Below are 23,322 nucleotides of genomic sequence, written 5' to 3' on the forward strand. Positions count from 1 at the left end.
CTGTTGATTTTATGTTCATTTTACATTTACTGTACGTTTTGCTGCATTTGTTGATAACGAAACCTGAAAACACTCTGGATATAGTCAGTAACATGATACGAATATTTCTGGAAAATGTGAGGTAGGTGCAACATAAGACACGTGAACGGACTATCTGGTGTCTCCAAGTGGCCATCTCTACAAAGTGGGCACAGTTCCATAGTCATTTCAATGCGCTTTTATGACTCAAAGAAGAATCTTCAACTATAAGGTGCTTTTTGTTGTTGCGGAGCTCTCCTAGCTGTGTCGTTGAGGAACTAGAGCAAGCACACTTGTAGTAGTTCTTTCCCCGGAACACAACCCTGTATCCCCGCCATCGCACAATTACTGTTGTTTTCACGCAATCTAAAAACGGCCTATTATAAATCGCAATCTGGGTCAGGTGGGCATCATCTGCGTGATTGTTCTATTGCCAAAATGACTAGCTAAGATATAAAATATCATCTTGCAGTGTTAGAGATTCACAGGGCAATTCAGAGAAACACATCGTCATCTCGTTCTGTTCAGAACAACCCATGTCGTCTTGTAATTGTACGTCAAACATAGCGATCATGAACATGGACGCTGGGTGTGACATGAGTTTTATGATTTGGAAATGTGGAGTGCACATTTGGACTCATGGGTGTTTGTCTTGCTTGTATGACATCAAAGTGGTATTTATTATGATCCTCAACGCCTCGTCTTTCTAAATACATAGAGTCTTCTTAATTTACAGCATTTCCCTCACTGAGACAACACAACATGTGCAACGGTTGTGCAATTAGAGGGAGAGAGGGATGGGGGCAAATTCTTGTCTCATGCGGTGCTCAAATTCAGAATGGCTTTCAGTCAAAGACCATAAAGCGCTGTAAAGCTCAGAGCCTGAGCGCTGACATCATTTATAACGTAACCCATATACAGGTACAGTATGTTTGTAAAGGGCTATAAATTGTAGAAGTTTCAACTTTACAGACTGTAAGGTATTAAAAGAGTATTATGCGTGTCTTCAATTACGGTTTGTAATGTGCACAAAACTAACATATTTGAATTCCCACAGTTGTAAATAATAAATGGTTTGCAGAGGAACAAAACAGTAAATGAATCGCTTGGCAAAGCCAATCCCAATACAAAATAGACAAAATGGAAAATATGTATTTCGCTAAAAAAACATAAGTATATTTGACTGAATCTGCATCAGTAGAGTGATAAAACCATAGCGGCCGTCGACGGCCTTTCTTTAAATTACTGTAGTGGCGCCAATGGCCTTGTTTTTCTAACAGTAATATCTGTGTCAATATTGCAAAATGTACTTGCTAACAACCTGTTGTTAGCAAGTACATGGGTTGTCATGTTTTCTAGGTGCAGATATTTATAGGCCTCATTTTGCTATTATTTGACAGCCTAGCTATCGTGTTAGGGTAGTAAATGCCTGTGCATTGGAACTTTATATGATGATTTGGATATTTAAGCAATAAGGCACGAGGGGGTGTGTTATATGGCCAATGTACGACGGCTAAGGGCTGTTCTTAGGCATAACGCATTGCCTGGACACAGCCTTTGTCGTGGTATATTGGCCATATGCCACAAACCCCTGACGTGCCTTATTGCTATTATAAACTGGTTACCAACGTAATTAGAGCAGTAAAAATACATGTTTTGTCATACCCCTATACGGTTCGATATACCACGGCTGTCAGCCGATCAGCATTCAGGGCTCGAACCACCCAGTTTATAATTGTTTACATAGCCAGCTAACAAGTTGCTTGTTCTATCCTGTTTCTACCAATGCAATTCATTTGGAAACTGTCCCAGCTTCGTAACTAATCAGCTAACATTGGCGAACTCTGTAGCTAGTCTGTCAGGCAAGAAAGCAAGAGTTGATTGGAGGAGAGAGAGAGAGTGTGTGTGTGTGCGTGTGGAATGGGAGGCTTGTAACTGTATCAGACAATTTATTATGGAAACCCCTTATTAGGAAGAGAGTATGTGTATGGTTGAGAAAAAGAAAGAGAGGGAGGAAGAGAGAGACAGTGTGAGGGAGAGAGAGATTATGTTCCTGACCACCTTTGTATCCTATTTGTTGCTCCTCTCCTCTCCCTCTGTTCCTCAAGGTCAGTGAAAGCGAAGGAAGTGATGTGGAGAGTCAGGGCTCAGGAGCAAAAGGCAGGGACCAATAGGAGTTAGAGATGATAGGAGGGATAGGGATGTGGAGCAAGGAGGGGAGTGAGAGAAGAGTGGAGGGAGAGAGAGAGCAAGAGGAGGGAGAGAGGAAGGGAGAGCGAAGGAGCGGAGAGAGGAATAGGAGAGTGAGGAGGAGGGAGAAACGAGTGGAGCGAGAGGGAGAGGAGGATGAAAAAGAGGAGGGAGAGGACAAAGCCGAGGGACAGGAGGAATTAGAGGGAGAGGAGGAGGAAGAAGAGGGAGGGGAAGAGGGAGAGCACATCCGAGAGGGAAGCCTTCCATGGCGTATGTCTGCCCCAAGTCCCACCATTCACCCTTGTACCACACAGCCTGGGCCTAAAGTGAAAGTGGCAGGGGTTTTGGAGTTGTTTTTAAAAGTGCTAGGAACTTATATCTGTTCCAGAGCTTGTAATGGATTACAACAAGAAAATAGGCGGGGTTGACCATCTTGACCAACTGAGGAACTATTACAATGTAGGACACAGGCAGAAAATAGTGGAAGTATGTGTTTTGGGGGATGCTCAACATTGCCATCGTAAATGCATATGTTGTGTGGGGGACCCTGCAAAGACCCCTTCCCAGAAACCGCAGGCGCTGGCCCCCGAAGGCATTGAAAATGCAGTTTGTCCATTCACTTTGTGATATGGCTACAGTGGCAGGAAGAGGGGAGCCAAGCCTGTGGCACCAGGGCGTGTGGACTGAGTTGTAACTCATTTGAAAGCAGGTGAAGTTTGAAGGGCGCAAGGGGGGGGGGGGGGGGGGGGTGTATTCGGAGTGGACGCAGGGAAAAGAGTGGGAGATGTGTAGAAACCTCCTTTCGGTGCTCTACGTGTTCTGTGCCAATTTGCAGGATGGGGCAGTGCTTCCAGAAGTTCCATGACATTTAGACAAATGCAAACACTAAAGTGACAGTGTGAAATATGAATTTGTCCTACAAATCTCGGAACAGTTGCTGTGTTTTGTAGCGTCTCTCTTTATCTTTATCTAATACTGCATTCACTGAATTGTTGTCAAAGTAGGCTACAATTTCTACATTTTGTGTCAGGCCTGGTCTCTACTAAATCTTATTGAGAGAGGTTGCATTTCTTTTTTAAATGGTCTCTGAATAGTTGTTTGAATTTTTACATTGTTGCAGAAGTAAGAAACGTTGTCATTACACTAGCCTACTTTGTGTGGGTTTTGAAATACTTTCTGAATATTGTCCTCTGGTCGTATTTTGGATATGTAAATAATATTTATAAGTATTATATATTACACTTGGTACATTTTAAGCGAGTCATTTAGTAAAATGTACTACAACTTTAAAAACGTTTTGTTTTTGTGTTAATGGTTTTTTGACAGTGAGCGTCTACACAATGGTTGACAAAATGAGTGTTATTGCTATTGACATGAATGTGGTGTCGTATTAAAGAAGAAGTTGGGCTCTAAAACTAAGTTAACTTGTAATTGTCATTTGTACTTTGTTTTTGAGCTACTGTATGTCTGTTTGTTTGAAATGTGTGAGAAAATTTGCTTTATCATGAAAATTCCCAGTACTCTACAGCAGCATTCTAGAATTATCTTGGCGTCTAAAGGGCTGATGCTGAGAGTTTGAAATCACTTTAATGTGTATAACATATTCAAAAGATTGGCACTTATAAATAGGGAAATACTCAACTGCCATATTGCTTGCCTATATAAAGGATGGATTTCAACGTTTCGTGAACATACAGTACAATAACACAGACAGAGCAGAGACAGTTCCTTTCAATCCTAAAACTGTGACATCTTTCTACCCGTCAGCCATCAGCAAATGTCTGCCACATGGAAATAGTCCTTCAGTGCAATATCCCTGTCTTGGCGTTCATATAAAAGCTAAGTGTAGCGTTGTTTCAGGCCCACTAGCAGATACAATAGAGTTCCTTTGGCTGTGAAGTACAACAGACTGATTTAAGTGTCACACTAGGGTACAGGAGTTTGGAAAGAACATGAAAAGTCTGGAACCTACATGGTTCGGAACACCGATATTATAACTATGGAAACAGTCTGAATCGATAACCTCAGGCTCATTGCACGACTTAGATGCCAAGTATTTATCTTTGGAGACCTGTGCCTTTAATGGTGATATACTGTAGTACTCTCCAATGCTTCACAAGCAGCTTGTACTCTTTATAGCAGTTTGCCAATCCGTTAAAACGAATCGGTGTAAATGTTGTCTGATATGCCTTGCTTGCACCCTGCATAAGTCACCTTGAGAGACCCCGGTGGAAGTGACACCGGTGACCCTCCAGAAACTTAAGCTCCGCACTCATCGGCATATGGCCAGTCTCCCAGGGAACGTGCCTGACTCAGGACTCAATCTGGTGAGGGTCATAAACGGAAAGTACCAAGGAGAAACAAGATTAAACAAACACGGCCCATCATGTAAAAATACCACATGGGAAGAAGCAAAGTAGCCCAATGTGGGTGTTAAGTTATTTGGCTGTGCTTTTCCAGACAGTGAACAGCACAGGATTAGAAAGCAGGAGAAAGTAAATAGTGTCCTTCAGTGGTAGAAAGTGAGTAGAGAGGCATACCCTTGTCGGGAATTGGGAAAGCGATGATGAAATACATAAAAGTGCATGATATGCATGCAGTGCTTGTGTGCTCCACTCTCATGAGGGTTGGTTAAATGCCAAAGTCTGATTTTCCAGGACATCTGACCAGACAAAAAACATAAGTCATCTCAAAAAATGCACTAAAATTCTATTTGAAACAATGCAATGTAATTTGAATGGGAACTACAAAAAAATGCAAATATTTTCCATCTAAATACAGCAGACAAATACAAATAGCTGTAGGCCAATGAATCACTCTGATTTTTTAAATCAAAATTCACGTTTGTTAGAGAGGAATCTGGGCTATTATCTGAGTCAGAGGAACCATGTTTGGGACCAGTTCAGCTTGGCTTAGCAGCAGCTGGAGGACTTGGTTAAACTCCACACGCAGCCCATCGGCTGAGGGTCACTCCAAATCCGTCAAGGTTAGCCATAACTGTGGTGTCAGGTTTAACCTCTTACCTGGACTGTGGATCATTATCAGAGCCATGAGTAGAAAGGTGGTAAAGGTTGTGTGATTGATTTACGCATTGCTTGTTGCTTACTTATACCATGGCATTGTTGAATACTCCTTTCTGATTGGCTTGAAGGGCATTCTAGCGTGTGCATTATTTCCCTTTATAAACTGGGTGGCTCGAGCTCTGAATGCTGATTGGCTGATAGCCGTGGTATATTTAAGCAATAAGGTTCAAGGGGGTGTGGTATAAGACCAATAAACCACGGCTAAGGGTGCTGTTCTTAAGCACGACGCAACGCGGAGTGCCTGGATACAGCCCTTACCACAAACCCCTGAGGTATACCACAAATCCCTGAGGTGCCTTATTGCGATTATAAACTGGTTACCAATGTAATTAGAGCAGTAAAATAAATGTTTTGTCATACCCGTGGTATACGGTCTGTTACACAACGGCTGTCAGCCAATCAGCATTCAGGGCTCGAACCACCCAGTTTATAACAGACCGTATGTGCTCTGTTGTAGCCTAGCTTATCTCTGGCTCTGTGGGTGTCTGGGTTGCATTTCCCACTGACGAGACCCAATCATCTGAGAAGCCTCAAGTGGATACGGTAAAGGAGCTATTACTGTCGATTAGCACCTCACTCTACAGCACAGGGCACCTTGAGACTGATGCCAGCAAATGTGTTAATGCCTTCTTTTCGCCAAAGGACAGTGAAGGGGGGATTTAATACGCTCTCTGAAACCTGTGGTTATAATTCACTCAATGCCCAGGACCTTTATGGGTTGCTTAAATTGAGGTTGCATATAATTCTTTACAGACAGCATACATATAGAATATAACTCTGTCTCATTGCCCCAGCTTCAGCCAAAATGTAGTGGGTTGTTTGTAAATAAGTCACTTTGAGACACTAAGAGTGAGTGAGACACTAAGAGGATACAAATTAGGAGAGCAACTCAGGCTGAAATCAAAGTTAACTTCTACAACCTTTACCCTCACAGCTAGATACCAAGCATTTACCAAATTGTGACGCTATTTCTCTCTCTCTCTCTCTCTCTCGCTCGCTCGCCCTCTCTTTCTTTCTCTCTCGTCCTCTGCCTTAACGTGACAGAATGGGGATCGATCAATAGGCCCCTGGTCGGCTGGAATGGAGGTCCAGTGCTATGACTCATTACTGAAGCACTGCTGGGTGCTGATTTCAGGGCTTAACTCATCCATGGACAGAGTGTGACTGCCATGTACCAAAACTAAATGGCACCACATTCCCTATATACTGTAGTGCACTACTTTTGACCAGAGTCCAATGGGAGTCACACTCTATCCAACCAGTTCACTGCCAGGACCCAAAGCTGTCCTCTCTGTTTCTCTCTCTTTCTGTCAGGATGCTGTTGTGTTGATTTCATTTCGTTATCCTTTTCCAAGGACATAGTTAGTCTTGTGTACACAACCTGAAACCAAACCAACCATCTCCAACCCAAATCATTGCATATAAAACCAGTGCCCAAAATCATTTAGCAAGTAGAGCCAATACACCACTTTCTGTCCATCAAAAGCTCCTAGGCTCAACAAATTGACAAAAGTGAGAAGCGTGCCCACTGGTGAAAACTCTAAAGACTTGGCGTTTTCTTTTGTTTCCAAAACTCCGTAAAATCTATCTGATTTAGAGTATTGTGCAGTAAGGAAAATAAGGACATTCAAATTCCAATTGGCTGCTATTTCTATGCTTTTGGGCAAATGCAGATTTTCCAATTTAATTGACTTATCTAAATGGATTATTTCCATTCAAAATGAGACGATACGAATTAGGAGAGCGACTCAGACTGAACTCAAAGTTCCTCTACATCCTTTACCCTCACAGCTAGCTACGAGGCATTTACCAAATAGTGACGCTACTTCTCTCTCTCTCTCTCTCGCTCTCTCTCTCGCTCGCTCTCTCTTTCTTTCTCTCTCGTCCTCTGCCTTAACGTGACAGAATGGGGATCGATCAATAGGCCCCTGGTCAGCTGGAATAGAGGTCCAATGCTTTGACTCATCACTGAAGCTTTGTAAGGAAAGAGGAAAATATTTGAAATGGTCGGCTGAAATGGAGGTCCGGTGCTTCGTCTCATCACTGAAGCCCTGTAAGGGAAAGCGGTAAATATTTGAAATGATCAAAAACAAATGGCATTTTCAGGAACTAATGTGGAAAATTCTGAATTTTATCAATTTGATTTAAGACTCTAAATCTCTTCCCCATTTACCAGGAGGGTGGGTTAACGGTAGGTCATGTCGTAAAGGTGGGGTTTTAGGAGGGCAGAAATATGGTGATGGACTCAGAGTCATGGATTGCTAGAGGGAGTTCCAGAGCCTAGGAGAAACCCTGGAGAAGGCCCTGTCACTGAAGCTCTGGAGCTTGGACTTGGGATGACAAGGTGGCCTACAGTGGTGTAACGAAGTGAGCGTGTAGGTTGGCATGTATTACTGTTGTGTAACAGCTCATACCTGAATCATTGTGTTTAAACTACAGTACATTTCTCTGAAGGACAAGCACAGAGCAGCCAGTGCATGTTTCAATACCTGGAGATATCCTACATAAAATGCATTAGTACAATTATGTAAACAAAACGATCATGAGAAAAGTATAGATAGCACGTTTGATCAAAATATCAATTATACAACACTTTATTTATCTTTGGACCGAAGGATTGAATCCAGACTTGATACATTTAGCATATTCCTTGGTGGGACATGTAAAGTATTAAGTCAAAGCTATTTATTTATGTTTTAGTCACACAAAATATTTAGTCACACAAAACATAATTTGTATGTTTTAGTAATGCAAAATATAGATCATTCACTTGAACAGTAACATTTCACATAACTTGAAACAGATTAATGATTCAAAAGTTTGTAAAGACAAAGGTCAAACGTTTATAAATGGAAAAAAGCCTGAGAAAAGTAAAACTATATCTGAACATGACTGCCAACAGTTTTCTGTTCTTTATGGGAAATTTGATCTTACTTCATCCATCAGATACATTAATTCTTATGTGATTGGAATCATTTATCTGGTTCGAATACTTTGCCTATCCATCTACTATACATGTATTATTAACCAATGTCAGAGAGATCTCACACATCAATTCAAGGGCTTCAACAGTTGGTATCATGTATTAAACAAAACACATCCTCAGCAACCAAGGTAACGCGCTACTAAAAATGTACAGACCATGACAGACGGGTAAAACGTTTAAGAAAGGAGCCAATTTCACAAGAAAGCCCAAAATAAGTTAACATAACCAAGAAGCAATTAATTTTTGATATCCTGTCTTATAAACATGAACTTACTCGAAATATGACAAGAGGGACGGAGAAAGTGTTTGCTTTGAATTTCAGCTCTCCTCTCGGGAAAGACCGCAGGGATCTCGTCCAACAGAAATGTTTACATTTCTCTTTCAGATTCGGGTGCTGTTATGTGGAAGGCTTGCTTGTTATTGCAATCAAGATTCTGCAAATGATTTTTTAGAGTTGGTCTAGACAAGGATTATTTGGCTATCTTATATGACCATATTCCAGTAGCAATACACTGATGAATCTCCAAAATCCTTTACTACTGAGTTTTCTATACTTGGTCCGAAAAACTAGATAAAGAACCGTAATATTCTATTAATAACTCATAACATAATTGAATTGTAGGCTATTATAGTAATAACCATATATTGCTGGTTTCCTTCCTTCTGTTGAGCTCAGGTCACCTAGCATCATTCATGTGAATTCATCAAGAGTGAAAATAAAGATTTTGCAGCCGTGATTGTGTGTGGATGTCTATTTTCACAAATCCTTGAGTTTCTAGGAGCTCTCTTATGTCAAAGCAGGCCCTCAAATTACCCCAATTAATGATGTGTATCTGGACGTATGGGAGAGGAAACATATGCATTCATCCAAGACATGGGAATGGAGAAACATACCAAACAACAAAACAAATTCAACAAATTCAACTGCCCTGGTACTGGACCCCTAGTTTTCTAGTTTTCCGAGGAATTGAGCTTGTCATTCTCTCAAACATGGGAACGTTTCCACTGGGCTTCATCCAAGTAGGAACGTGGCCGATAATGGCTGAGTAAACCCTTCGGCACTGCCGTTTCAATCTTCCTAGCCGTAGAACACACAGGAATATCAACCCACGGGACGTGGGTGATTGGATCCAAATATTTGGGGTATCTTTATCTCTGCCAGCACATTTCAGACATAGATGGAATTAGTTTGCCTCAAGGAAGCCATAATAAAGTTGGTATGTGTGCAATCTCAAAGTTTGTGAATATGGTAGGCCTTTCTCATCACATAATAATAACCACTATATTCCCTCACTGCCAGCGCCAGCTAAACATGCCTCTTCTATTCAAATTAACGGCCATTTAATGCCAGGTATTGTTACATTCAGCGTCATGTCCGTGTTTATCTTTCCCCCTAGCATCCCGCTAAGTGAAGAGGCGATCATTTAGAAACTCTCAAGTCATCCAGGGTTACCCTCGCCAACAGAAAAACCTCCTATATAAACTCCCAAGTCAAACCAGGGCCCCCCTTCCCTCCTTTTGCTATGGATACATCACACAACCAGCCACACTGTTACATCAGGTCTAAATGATGAGACCCTTCTTCTTTGCCTCCTCATCCCCATCTCACAGCTAGACTGGACAATGTATCATCTGCAGCTGTGTGGGTCTAGACTCTGGACAGGGGGCTTTGATGTCATGCGTCTGTGCTGACAGCGGTAGTCATCGTGCCGCGGGGCAGTACGGGGTGGAGGGGCGCAGCACGGGGGGGGGGGGGGGGGGGGTGTCAACGGTGTGGAGGCCGCAGAGGCAGTCACTGGAAACAGGCCCTTTTTTCTTCAGTTACGGTGCCTACTGAACAACAGTGGAATGAAAACAAAGCAGCAGGAAGCGGTACAGTAGCCCTCACCAGATGGGACTGCTTTGGTCTGACCTCAGGTCATACCAGTGTAATGAAGGGAAAATGGATGCTAATGGCTACTGAGGCAGTGTGTCTCTTTCATAGGTTGAAATGTCTATAATATTCACTATTTACACAATCAAAAGATTTCACAAATCATAAGATATGCCATTGTTCCTGCAATTGTATAGCTAGTTTCAAATCCGAACCAACAACCCAGAGATCATGTTGTGTAAAATAATAATTATAAATAATAATAATATGTTTTTTTTCCTAATCTGCAATCCACATGTCAACATGGAGAGAAAGCAGTTACTTTCAAGCAAAACCCAACCCTTGGAGCTGTGGAAGCTCATAGTCATATCATATGGAATATCCCCAGGCAGACCAGACCAGACCTGAACAGTAGAGCTCGGTTTGAACCCTGTAACATCATCATAACCCAGCGTGGTCCTCTCCAGTCACTTACAGCTCTGACTCCTCAGCGGGCCCCGAGCGGAGCAGCAGAGGACCAGAGCATACGCAGCACAATGTCGCCATATCCCTAGGCTTTCATCTGGCTGGACCTCTGTTTATTTTTGCTTTCTCAGACTGAAGTGCAAAAGAAGTGTGTATACACACAGTGACAAGCAGGGGAGAGATCAAATGATCGAAACCAGCGCGCCCCAAAGACAAGTACTGGAGGGCCATCATCCCCCGGCTGAGCTGAAGTATAAGGGACTCTTAGGGATCCTTTCTGCTAGACTATGGTTACCATATTATAGTATGCTATAGAATACAATACTCCAAAATCCTTATGTGATATTTGAGAGCCCAATTTTTTAATTGATTCCTCTTACATTGGAAACATGTGACTACAAGTAGTCAACTACAATATAGCTTTATTACAATGTCCTGAATAGGTAAAAATAGGTAAAAAATTAAGTAAGGTAAAGTAAAGTCAAAGAAAACACTATGTTAGTATTTTTCTATTTCTTTCTTTTTTATTTATTTTTATTTCACCTTTATTTAACCAGGTAGGCAAGTTGAGAACAAGTTCTCATTTACAACTGCGACCTGGCCAAGATAAAGCAAAGCAGTGTGACACAGACAACAACACAGAGTTACACATGGAGTAAACAAACAAGCCAATAACACAATAAACAAGTCAATGATACAGTAGAAAAAAGAAAGTCTATATACAGTGTGTGCAAAAGGCATGAGGAGGTAGGCAATAAATAGGCCATAGGAGCAAATAATTACAATTTAGCTGTCACGTCCTGGCCAGTATATAAGGTTAATTGTTTTTGTAGTTTGGTCAGGACGTGGCAGAGGGTATTTGTTTTATGTGGTTCGGGGTGTTGTGTTTGTGTAAAGGGTGTTTGATTTAGTATTTCTGGGTTTTTGGTGGATGGTCTATGTGGTTGTATTCTATGGTTAGTCTGGTGTGTGTGTTTCTATGTTTGGTTAATTGGGGTTGGGACTCTCAGTTGAAGGCAGGTGTTGTCTATCTGCCTTTGATTGAGAGTCCCATATATTAGGGTGTGTTTGTGTGTGTGATTGGTGGGTGATTATTCTGTGTATAGCCTTGTGCCTTACCAGACTGTTTATTTGTCGAGTGTTCGTTTTTTGTGTTTTATTATTTTGTATGTTCATTTTTGAGATTAATTAAAAATCAAGATGAGCATTCACGTACCTGCTGCGTTTTGGTCCACATTTTCTGATGACGATTTCGCATTATCGTCAGAAGACGAAGACAACTGTGACATTAGCAGATTAACACTGGAGTGATAAATGAGCATATGAAGATGTGCATGTAGAGATACTGGTGTGCAAAAAGAGCAGAATAGTAAATAAAATAAAAACAGTAAGGGGATGAGGTAGGTAGATAGGGTGGGCAATGTACAGCTGCAGCGATCGGTTAGATGCTCAGATAGCTGATGTTTAAAGTTGGTGAGGGAAATAAGTCTCCAACTTCAGCGTTTTTTGCAATTCGTTCCAGTCACTGGCAGCAGAGAACTGGAATGAAAGGCCAAATGAGGTGTTGGCTTTGGGGATGATCAGTGAGATATACCTGCTGGAACGTGTGCTACGGGTGAGTGTTGTTATCGTGACCAGTGAACTGAGATAAGGTGGAGCTTTACCAAGCATAGTCTTATAGATGACCTAGAGCCAGTGGGTCTGGCGACGAATATGTAGCGAGGGCCAGCCGACTAGAGCATACAGGTCGCAGTGGTGGGTGGTATAAGGTGATTTGGTAACAAAACGGATGGCACTGTGATAGACTGCATCCAGTTTGCTGAGCAGAGTATTGGAAGCTATTTTGTAGATGACATCGCCGAAGTCGAGGATCGGTAGGATAGTCAGTTTTACTAGGGTAAGTTTGGTGGCGTGAGTGAAGGAGGCTTTGTTGCGAAATAGAAAGCCGATTCTAGATTTGATTTTGGATTGGAGATGTTTAATATGAGTCTGGAAGGAGAGTTTACAGTCTAGCCAGACACCTAGGTATTTGTAGTGGTCCACATATTCTAGGTCGGAACCGTCCAGGGTGGTGATGCTAGTCGGGCGGGCGGGTGCGGGCAGCAAACGGTTGAAAAGCATGCATTTGGTTTTACTAGTGTTTAAGAGCAGTTGGAGGCCACGGAAGGAGTGTTGTATGGCATTGAAGCTCGTTTGGAGATTAGTTAGCACAGTGCCAAGGAAGGGCCAGATGTATACAGAATGGTGTCGTCTGCGTAGAGGTGGATCAGGGAATCGCCCGCAGCAAGCGCGACATCATTGATATATACAGAGAAAAGAGTCGGCCCGAGAATTGAACCCTGTGGTACCCCCATAGAGACTGCCAGAGGTCCGGACAACATGCCCTCCGATTTGACACACTGAACTCTGTCTGCAAAGTAGTTGGTGAACCAGGCGAGGCAGTCGTTAGAAAAACCAAGGCTATTGAGTCTGCCGATAAGAATACGGTGATTGACAGAGTTTTATCAATGGCGGTTATGATATCATTTAGTACCTTGAGCGTGGCTGAGGTGCACTCGTGACCGGCTAGGAAACCGGATTGCACAGCGGTGTAACGCCCTGGCCATAGAGAGGGGTTTTTGTTCTTTATTTTGGTTAGGCCAGGGTGTTACATTGGGTGGGCGTTCTATGTTCCTTTTTCTATGTTTTGGTATTTCTTTGTTTTGGGCCGTGTGTGGCTCCCAATCAGGCACAGGTGAAGCTCGTTGTTGCTGATTGGGAGTCACACATAAGGAGCATGTTTTTCCTTTGGGTTTTGTGGGTAATTGTTTCTGTTAGTGTTTGCACCTGACAGGACTGTTGGCTGTCGGTTTTCTCTTTTCTTGTTTTTGTATAGTGTTCATGTTGTTCAATTAAATGATGAACACTAACTCTGCTGCGTTTTGGTCCACTCTCTCTTCAGACAGCCCTTACAAGCGGAGAAGGTACGGTGGGATTCGAAATGGTCAGTGATCTGTTTATTAACTTGGCTTTCGAAGACTTTAGAAAGGCAGGGCAGGATGGAAATAGGTCTGTAACAGTTTGGGTCTAGGGTGTCACCCCCTTTGAAGAGGGGGATGACCGCGGCAGCTTTCCAATCTTTAGGGATCTCGGAAAAAACGAAAGAGAGGTTGAACAGACTGGTAATAGGAGTTGCAACAATGGCAGCGGATAGTTTTAGAAACAGAGGGTCCAGATTGTCTAACCCAGCTGATTTGTAGGGGTCCAGATTTTGCAGCTCTTTCAAAAAATCTGCTATCTGGATTCGGGTGAAGGAGAAGCTGGGGAGGCTAGGGCGAGTAGCTGCAGGGGGGGCGGAGCTGTTGGCCGGGGTTGGAGTAGCCAGGAGGAAGGCATGGCCAGCCGTTGAGAAATTCTTATTGAAATTTTCGATTATCATGGATTGACACTATGACATACAATACTATACATTAAGAAGTTTGAGAACTTAATGCATAATGTTTTAAGCTCGCCTACAGAATCAGATCCCACCTGACCATCTATGGACCACCATTAGTCAGACTGAATCTCATCCCCTGCTCCTCCAGTCCATCCAAACACAACCACTCCAGACCTGCTGAGGATTAACCCCCGCAACCCCAGCCTGCAGCTCCCACTGGCAGTAAAGTCCACTCAAACAAACATCTGCACCCATTTATGAGTAAACAGGCGTAAAGCTCCATTCGTTTTCCAGCTACAGGCATGTGTCCTGGGGCTGTCTCATTGAGTGATTCTCTGGTCGTGGTCTGCATCAGTCTGGTAGTGACTGAATTTCTACCCTCGACAACAGTTACACCTCTTGTTGGAACGATCCCTTTATCCCTGCAATTTAGTAGAAACACTTACAGTATCATAGTACAAGAGGTCAGTTTTATCCTGACCCAACAAAGCTTGCTAGGGCTCTATCATAAGGGTAATTGAGACTACATTTAGTACAGTTATTCTCTAAAAGGTCAGGGAGTAAGGTGGATTGACCTTTGACTCCAATTTTAAGCAGAGGTCGAAAATGATGTGACAGGAAAGAAAAGGGGGGGGGGGGGGGCAAGCACACTATCGACATCTTCACCAGTCATCTCCAGTTGGCTCTGCCAGCCACAGCCCTGGTATTGTGTGGAATATGAGAAACCTGGCTTGGGTCCCAGACAAGGCAAACACAGTGCTGGACAGGGTTAAGACATTCACCAGGGCTGTTCCAATGTCTGTGTGTTTGTGTGTGTGTGTGTGAGGGGTGTGGATGAGGTGCCACGCCGATCACAGCTCTAAACCGTTAACCCGGGACCCAAACACGTCCCACACACAAGACAAAACCACCCAGCGCACTGGAAGGAGTCGTGAGTGGCCGACCATGTTGTGCAGTTCCAGACCGTATGTTAATATATCATGAGATATGGACTACAGCAACTTTTCCCTAAGCCTTACCAACACCAAAGATAGAACAAAGAAATTACTGAGGTTATTGCAAAGTGTGACATTGAAGCCTGATGTGCGATTGGCCCAGATCACAACAAGAACAGAGTAAGAGAAGGAAAACTCGCCTATTCTTCATTTACTGATCCAACTCCGGCTGTGAGGGAGTGAAACTGCTTATCTGTTACCCAATATCTCCCACACTCTTTCCCTCTCTCCCCCCCTTCACTTGCTTCTCTTCATTTGTTTTCCCTCACGGCGGGTGCTTTTATTACTTGTTATTTATCTGCTGTTCTGTTTGTTTATTCAAAGCCTCTCACTTTGACAGAAACTATTCCATTGCTCTCTTTCATCACCAATTGTGATGTTTTGATTTGTAATCATGGAAAAGTTGAAGAAGCTGAACTCTCAGATGAGGTGAAATGGTGTCCTTTGGAACTTTGGCAAGTGGCCCCAGAGCTGACAGACTAAAGCAACCACTCACAATGCAACATCTGTAGGACACAACCTCTAAGGGGAGTAGGGCTCAATGGTAGTGTTTTGGGATGCTTTAGGAATTTCCCCAAACTCCACGCAGTCAGCCTTATCTCTCAGATTAATAATTGTCAGATGGAACAGGATTCCGATGGAATTTGTGGAGGATAAATGCTACAGTGAACTTGAAGATTGGCTGGACCCGAAAAAAGTTAGAAAGAAATAACGGCATAACATTACTGTACGTTCCTTCTATTCCCGCCGCATGCCAGTAAACAGAAATAGAAAGCATAGGCCTACATATCTTTCCTGTGATCGCTGTCCCTGGAAGAAAAACAGCAGTAAAATTTGAAGGTACACATTTATTTAAAGGCAGAGTCTTGTAGAGCCTCGTGGAATTTTACAGGGCTGAAATGAACCCAAGCGGGCTCCCCGATGGACAGGTCAGAGAAATATGACAGAAACTTAACAAGCCAGAGAAATTATGACATGAGTTATAGTCTATGTCTTATATAAATAACAGAAAGCAGTGATATACCATTGGGTTCTTTCTAATCACAGCTGGATTTCAACGATATGTTGTAGTACACTGTGATAGCAGCATATATTGGACCACTGATTGAACAATCTGTTTTTATAGTGTTGTATAATATTCCACAATGGCTACTATCTTATATTTGGGTCAGAATCACTCACCCATACAGGCTTCGCACTGTATGCTGTACGTTTGGCAATGCTTGCGAGCTATAACTTCTAAAGACAAGCATAACGACTGAGACTTTAGCAGACACTCTTATCGAGAGGGACTTACAGGAGCAATGATGGTAACTGCCTTGCACACGGGCACATCGGCAAATGTTTTACCTAGTCGGCTCAGGGATTTGAACCAGCGGCCGTTCAATTACTGGCCCTATGCTCTTAACCGCAAGGCTACCTGCCACCCAAGTTATGTTAATTCCTAATAAAGGCACACCATACTTAACCATTATTCAAAACAAGGTCAAATGTCATTGAGAACAGAAGTATCCAAATATCAGTTCCCTGACATACAGTATAGGCCTATGGTAAAGCTATCTATATCACCTGAGTGACATGCTGCAGCACACTCACTCTTATTTATAATACCTGTGGTAATCCCAGGAAGAAAAATGTGTTCCATTGAAGAAATGAATATACTTGGGGCACAAGGAAACCCAAACAAAATACAGGACTTTCTCAATTTATTTCACACACATACTGGTGAGTGCAGAGCAGTAAGTAAAATGTCTTCTGAGCGGTGTATAACAAATGACTGGCACTCCTAAGCAAATACAAAAATAATATTGCAATTAAAGCTAGATAAATCCTGTACAAAGTGCCCACTGGAGGGTAATTCATTGAAATGAATGATGGACGTTTAACCACATGTACACATGATGCCTCAGAGAAACTCAAGAGAAACTGGAGAGACTCAAGGCCGTGGGCATTAATTAACTCCCCTATTCATTTTGGTTGCATAACCGTGGCGTAGAGTTAAAAATACTTTTCTGCCCAATATCAAAAGTTCTAACAGGTTCGAAGCTAACGACCACAATGAAATACGATTTCTGGAAAAAGAGTTTGAAACTAAGTGAGCTGCCATATTGACCGTGACAAACATACTAAATGCCCATTTCCTGAAAAGAACAATAACCATGTCGGCCTCAATGTTCACATCCATGTGGGAATACTGTGACATTGCCGTAATGGACTTCCTTATATATTCCCTTGACATGCTGTAAAGAAAGCTCTGTTCTCTTTTCACCTTCTCTGCTAGTGCAAGTGAGGCAAAGATTCATTTATGGAAGCAGTAGCAGAGTACAAAAGCCCCTTCTGCTATTTTCGTGGTCTTGCAAGTTCTGCAAGGGACAGGAAGGAAGCGCTCCTCAGTCTGTTGTGCGTCCACTAGCTCACTGCATCGTCCGATTTGTTAGTTTTGGCCCGCATTATTTGCAAAAAGAAGCTTTGATACAGAGGAAGTCACCCCTAAAATAGATTAGTCTTTCCTTGGCTCTTAGGCAGGCTGTGTGGCCTTCTGATAGCATTAAGAAATATTCACCCTTTTGATGTATTAACCCCAAGGGGTGAAGGGAAACTAGGAACTACCCATGTTGTGCATCCTGATTACACTAACCAGCATGGCCATGTTCAGTTTAAAGGCAGAGCAATGGGAATTTCACAGGGATAGCACTGTGAACACTGATATTGTCTCTCCTCTTTTAACTTCAACAGCTTATTCTGGCAATGCCTCCCTCTGAAGAAACATTGGTTTGAAACCCTTTCTACGCTCTGCACTAAAGTGAAAGTGTGAGGATCTATCACTTTCACTCCCGAGGAGCAGGCTTTTTTTTTTGGCTCCTTGAAATGGACCTTGGTCCAAGTTTCAATGACTTGAGTTGTCCTTGAAATATTGAGGAAGTGGAAAGGGGATCTTGAGTGTATCTCTCCTGTAGGTGATTTATATCATTCAAATGTTGAATGCATCTGGAAGTGATCAGGTGAGTGATACGAAACATCTCACCCTAAGTTATTTTAACTTTGATTTCATGTTTAAAAAAAAAAGGCAAACTGGATGATCTCTCTTCTACAACTGACCATGCACACTTTCACAAACCAGCCAGTGATGGAATGGAGTGGGGATGATTTAAGTGGCTACTTTACAGCAACAAATACCCAAAGATCACAGGCAATCTGGTCCAATTCCCCCTTCTTTACAGGCCTGCTGGGGAAGTAATCCTTGGACAAACAGAAGCCACCTTTGACTGCGCAGGAATGTTATCAGTGCTTGCTCTTCACTGGGCCGACCAGACTTCCACGGAGGGGAGTGATTGGGACGGCCTAATAATTCCCGAACAGCTGCTTGCTGCATCTACCCCCAACAGTTAAGCGCCCATGCATTGAGGAGTGTGTGGAATCCCTTGTGGATTCTTTCATCAGGGGTGGCTGGAGTAGCATTAGGGACAGCTCTCCTCTTGACAAGCAGTCAAGGCTTACGTGATTAAGATAGATAGACTGGCTGGGACACTTAATCTTCTGTTTGATGAAAAATGTTAACTGCATCCTGATGTTCCCGCACCTCCATAATTGGGCTGAATTATCACTGTGTGCTGCCTCTTAAAACGTCTCCTCTAATTCTTATTATGTTGGTGTCAACTGGTTACTGTAACTTCTATTATCAATCAACTTTACTGTTGACACGATTATTGCATATTGTTCTTTCAGAATATTGAAGACATGCTGGATGCAGGATTTTTTTCCCTTTGTTGTTTCCCTTGTCTTTCTCGCTTAAGATGAAAAAATGTCAGAGGTCTGCAGAGAATGCAATTGTGTCGGGGAAGAAACACGATGGTATTAGTGGTGATGGCAGATGCTTTCACACACTACCATTTTTACGTTTGAGGAAAAGTTATTCCAACGGTCTCATTAAGTCTAGAATTCAGTCTATAATTGCTGCTGTACTGTTTATATAGTACCATCATGGACTGTTGAAGTCTACTGAACAAAAATAAAACCAGTATGATTCAATGTCCGTGTGATTTCATCTCAGACTCCTTTTTACTCAGGGTGACCTTACAGTAGTCCTACACTGTAAAAAAGCCAACTTGCTTAATCAGCCTTATTCCGCGAGTTGATTGGACTTCAAAAGGACAAGAATTTGAGCTATGTACTCAAACTCTTCTCAAAGTTGGTTCAGCTATAAGGCCAAATGTGCCCAAATGTTGAGCAAACTCACAATCCTAATGCAGCTGGTTGACTTACATTGTACATTGAATCAACATTTTTTTTTTTTTTTTTTTTTACAATGTATAGTCATGGTCCTCATTATGTGATGTAATTTTTCTCCACTGAACAATCTTTTGCATGCCAATAGTTTTTCTTAATCTATATAGGTCATCATTCCCACAACCATTTACAGCCCACAGCTTATCTCACGTTTTAGAGCAGTTTTTACCATGGAAATTCCTCTTCCCAGATACGAGATAAACCGAGTGATGTATGGTGATGTGTGTAGTTTCTGAGCAAAAGCCAACCATTTATTTGGGAATTGATATGTACATACTTCTATGTTTGTGCTTTACTAGTGTGAGATACAACATACAGTAAGAAGGAATAATATCTCTACTACTTTCCTAACTACAAACTCAATCAACAGTTCATTGGAATGAAATGTTGGGTCATTTATAAAGAACGACCATTTCTCACAACCAAAGAAGTGGAAAGAATACATTTCGGAGGTAGATGAAAAGCAGTTATACTGTTGAGAAACTTGCCCCAATACCTTTTAAGACGGTGCTCCAATTACTAGTGAGCAGAGAGCACAGCATGCTAACGGATATTGATGATGTTCAGTTAAATGAATACCACAATTCCAGAGTAAACTATCAAATCTATTGTGCATTACGTGCAATTATTTGTTCGCTTTGTGCCAACATTTTACAGACAAAAATAAACGATTGTGTGTTTAAGCAATTCATCATAGATTGGCCGTCCTAATCTCCTTGTAAAGTCACATTATTGTGAAAAGTACAGCAGAGCTGCTTTTCCCGAATTTAGAGTTTGTTTATTTGACTCATGTATTCATTTCAGAGAGATAGTTTATCTTTTCAGCGATAAGGAGTCTCAAAGCTAAGATTAACAATTCAGTTGCCAAGTGGTATCAGTGATGGCCTCACAATTCATTAATGTCACAGTGAAACCATATTCCTGGTCCTAAACACCTGACTGGCTTTACAAGTTGGAGGAAAAGGATGTGACGGAGTCGTATGCACCACAGGCATCTGTCTCTTAAACCCCTGATAGAGAGTACATTTGCTTAGTTCCCTTGCCTACAATTCTTGGCAAGCCTATCGACAAGTACATTTGTTGGTTGATTGTATTCCCAGTTGAATTCAATGAGCACCGCATTGCAAAATCATTATTTCTGTTTCCCGCAATACTGTACCTTACCCAATTGTAAAGTCACATTAAGTATTAAAACTTCAACTGCCCTTGCCTGTTGAATATCCAATTTGAAGGTTACCCATGCAAAATATACAGAGCTTTGACATTTATTTAAATAAAGGTTTATACACATTTTTGCAAGGCAAAAGATACAGAACAGAAAATGCAAGATCTATTCCCTTTAACTAGTCTATTCCCAATAATCAGTACGTTTTCACATAAAAAAGTATGTCTTTCATGTTAGTACGTCCTTTACTTAGAAAATATCTGATGATTCTATTAACTTGCTTTCTTTATATTCTAAAGCTAGAGTGTGGACTAATGGAAAGTCCTGGGGAGCAGTACATAGAGGGAGCATTCTTCCGTCACACTCTAGCAGTGGTCCTTATAGGCTTCCTGTCATTAAAGAGACAGCAAACTGGAGAACTCTGGAGGACTGACATATAACGAGAACGCATTGGGACGGACGCAGCGTGGAACGTAACTTGACATCTGTGGAACTTGCTCAGGGAGCACAGAGTTTTTCGAAGAAGTACCGAGTACTGATCTTACACAAATAGATCAATGGTTAATATATACAGTTACGTAATGAAACAGCTTTGTGGATGTAAATTGTTTATGGATGTTGGTTATTTGTCGGTATGGGACAGCCGTACAAAGGCTTTTAACTAGATTCCTCATGAGATTTGTTCACAGTTTTACATTTGTCATAATAATCATTCATCAATTCAAGATCCTCTCCAAGATCTTAAACCATGAATACCAGAGTCGTAGAACACAGCTCCAGCCGTACAGCACACAGATGTATCCCTGACAATACTGTAAGAACTTTCATTAAGACAACCACAAGGAAACTCCAACTGAAAGCCAGAGAACATCATTCTCAAACACACATACATTTAAAGGGGTCACAAAAAAACCATCAGAGCCAGACACAACACAGCCCTTTGCATAAACACAGACAGCTTCAATGCATACTCAGAAAGTAAACATAAAAGACCACCTGCACAAGCTTTCAACTATGACTCCAGTCACTGCATTGCATTGCTTATGACAGTGTGACCAGTTCTCCCTTACCTTCTGCAGCCACTGAGTGTAGTTTTCCATGACGTGCTCCAGGTGTTGGATCTTCTGGGAAGCGAAGTCCTCTTCCAGTGGTGGAGCGTCTCTCTGCAGCGCATTGGCGCTGTTAAACTGCGTCGCTGCTTTCCCTTGTCGGCACGAGTTCCCTCCGCTGCCATCGCCCTCAGGTAGGATAAAAGTGTAGGTGCACTGTCCATGCTGGACTCTGTGGTACCTCCGATTACTGCTGCTACTAATTTCACTACTACTACTACTACTGCTGCTACTGCTACCCGTGCTGCCACCTGTGCTGCCCTGTCCTGTGCTGCTGGCACTGCCATCTGTCCCTTTTCTATGCTCCCCTCCGCTGCAGCCCACTGCCACCAGTAGGGCTGCCAACGAAAGCAAGTGGTAGGCAAACTTGTTCCACAACATCATTCCAGCCTGGGGGAAAGGTTGAAAAGTAAAGTCCTTTTATCGTTGGCTTCTGGATGACTTTTCTTCTGTTTAGCGGTCAGTCTTGGGCCAGTATTTCCTTTAGTGGATCAGAATGCTGTAAGGATCCCAGTCGATGTAGAACATGTGTCATCCATCCCCGTGCTGGACCTCCTACTGTGAGAAGGTCTGGAGGGCATCTCCGGTGTGCTCACACACACTTACACACACACTCTTGTAATGGGCTGCTGGAGCGCTATGTGTCCGGTCAGAAGTCAGCCAGAAGTCCAGTTGTCCAGGGCTCGCCGCATACACGTGTTGCACCGTGACAGCTTGTGTGTTTATATAGATGGTCCTTGTTTACACTGTATCAATGCAGCATGCGCGTGTGCATGTATGTCTACATGTGTTAAATACAAGGGTCAGTGCATACGGATAGTGTCGTCAGACCTCCTCTTGTGTGACTGCTCTGCTCTTCCTCCTCCGTCTCTGCTCTGGTTTCCCTGTGTGACTAAACAACTGGAGCGAGGCTCACTAAAGAACAGCACCAGGCTTCCAGCACACTCTGAGCCTGCCCCTCACAGAGACTGCAGAGGAATGTGTGTTTATGGACAAGTCTCTCTCTCTCTCTCGTGTGTGTGTGTGTGTGTGTGTGTGTGTGTGTGTGTGTGTGTGTGTGTGTGTGTGTGTGTGTGTGTGTGTGTGTGTGTGTGTGTGTGTGTGTGTGTGTGTGTGTGTAAGGCAGAGAGGGACCCCAAGCACAGAGGATGTGCTCAGACTGCGAGGATTGGTTTACACGCTCTCTGACCTGAGGCTTGTGTGGTAGCCCTGCCCCTGTACACACTCAGTCTGTTCCCGTCTCCCCTGCGCTACAGTACACAGCAGATGCCACAGGATTCTCACTGTCCACCACTCAACTATATAACACAGGGGTTCACAATGCTGTGTTGTATTTCCATGGTTTTTAGTAAATCGAGTTTTATCCCATTTAGGTGGTAATAGAATTCAATGTTTACATACTTTATCATATTGAGTGAAGTGATATATCATATCTAATGTAATTCTTCTCCTCTCACCAAAAATAGCCACAACATGGTGCGAAACTCTGCGAAAGCTGTCAAAATACCAATCCGGGAGAGCTCTCCGTGTTTTAAGGAAAACAAAACCGAAATCCAAGAGTAGACCGAGGAATGTCTTCATCGGCAGCCAGCGAGGGAAGCCAAGGGAATAGTGTGGTGAAAGGCCCAGGGTCAAAGGTCAAGTCCCTATTATGGACAGTGTCCTGACATCCCTATGATTCAGGGAAGGCTATCAACAGATAGAAATGACCAGGCCCTCATCACTTCACT

The 23,322-nt window shown here is 42.7% G+C and overlaps 1 protein-coding gene across 2 annotated transcripts in view; it reads right to left on the minus strand.

The window, feature by feature from the left end:
- angpt1 (angiopoietin 1) overlaps positions 1 to 22,669 on the minus strand; it is a 55,314-nt gene extending 32,645 nt beyond the window's left edge. Inside the window, exon 1 of one of the 2 annotated variants that reach the window (XM_014177605.3) lies at positions 21,554 to 22,669. In XM_014177605.3, coding sequence (XP_014033080.3) covers positions 21,554 to 21,976 — 423 coding nt within the window. In that variant the 5' untranslated portion in view covers positions 21,977 to 22,669. The remainder of the gene's footprint in view (positions 1 to 21,553) is intronic. The other variant, XM_014177603.3, reaches the window with a different exon arrangement.
- Positions 22,670 to 23,322: the final 653 nt, after the last annotated feature.

Source organism: Salmo salar, chromosome 27 (assembly GCF_965601325.2).
Source record: "Salmo salar chromosome 27, fSalSal1, whole genome shotgun sequence".
Lineage (NCBI taxonomy): Eukaryota > Metazoa > Chordata > Actinopteri > Salmoniformes > Salmonidae > Salmo > Salmo salar.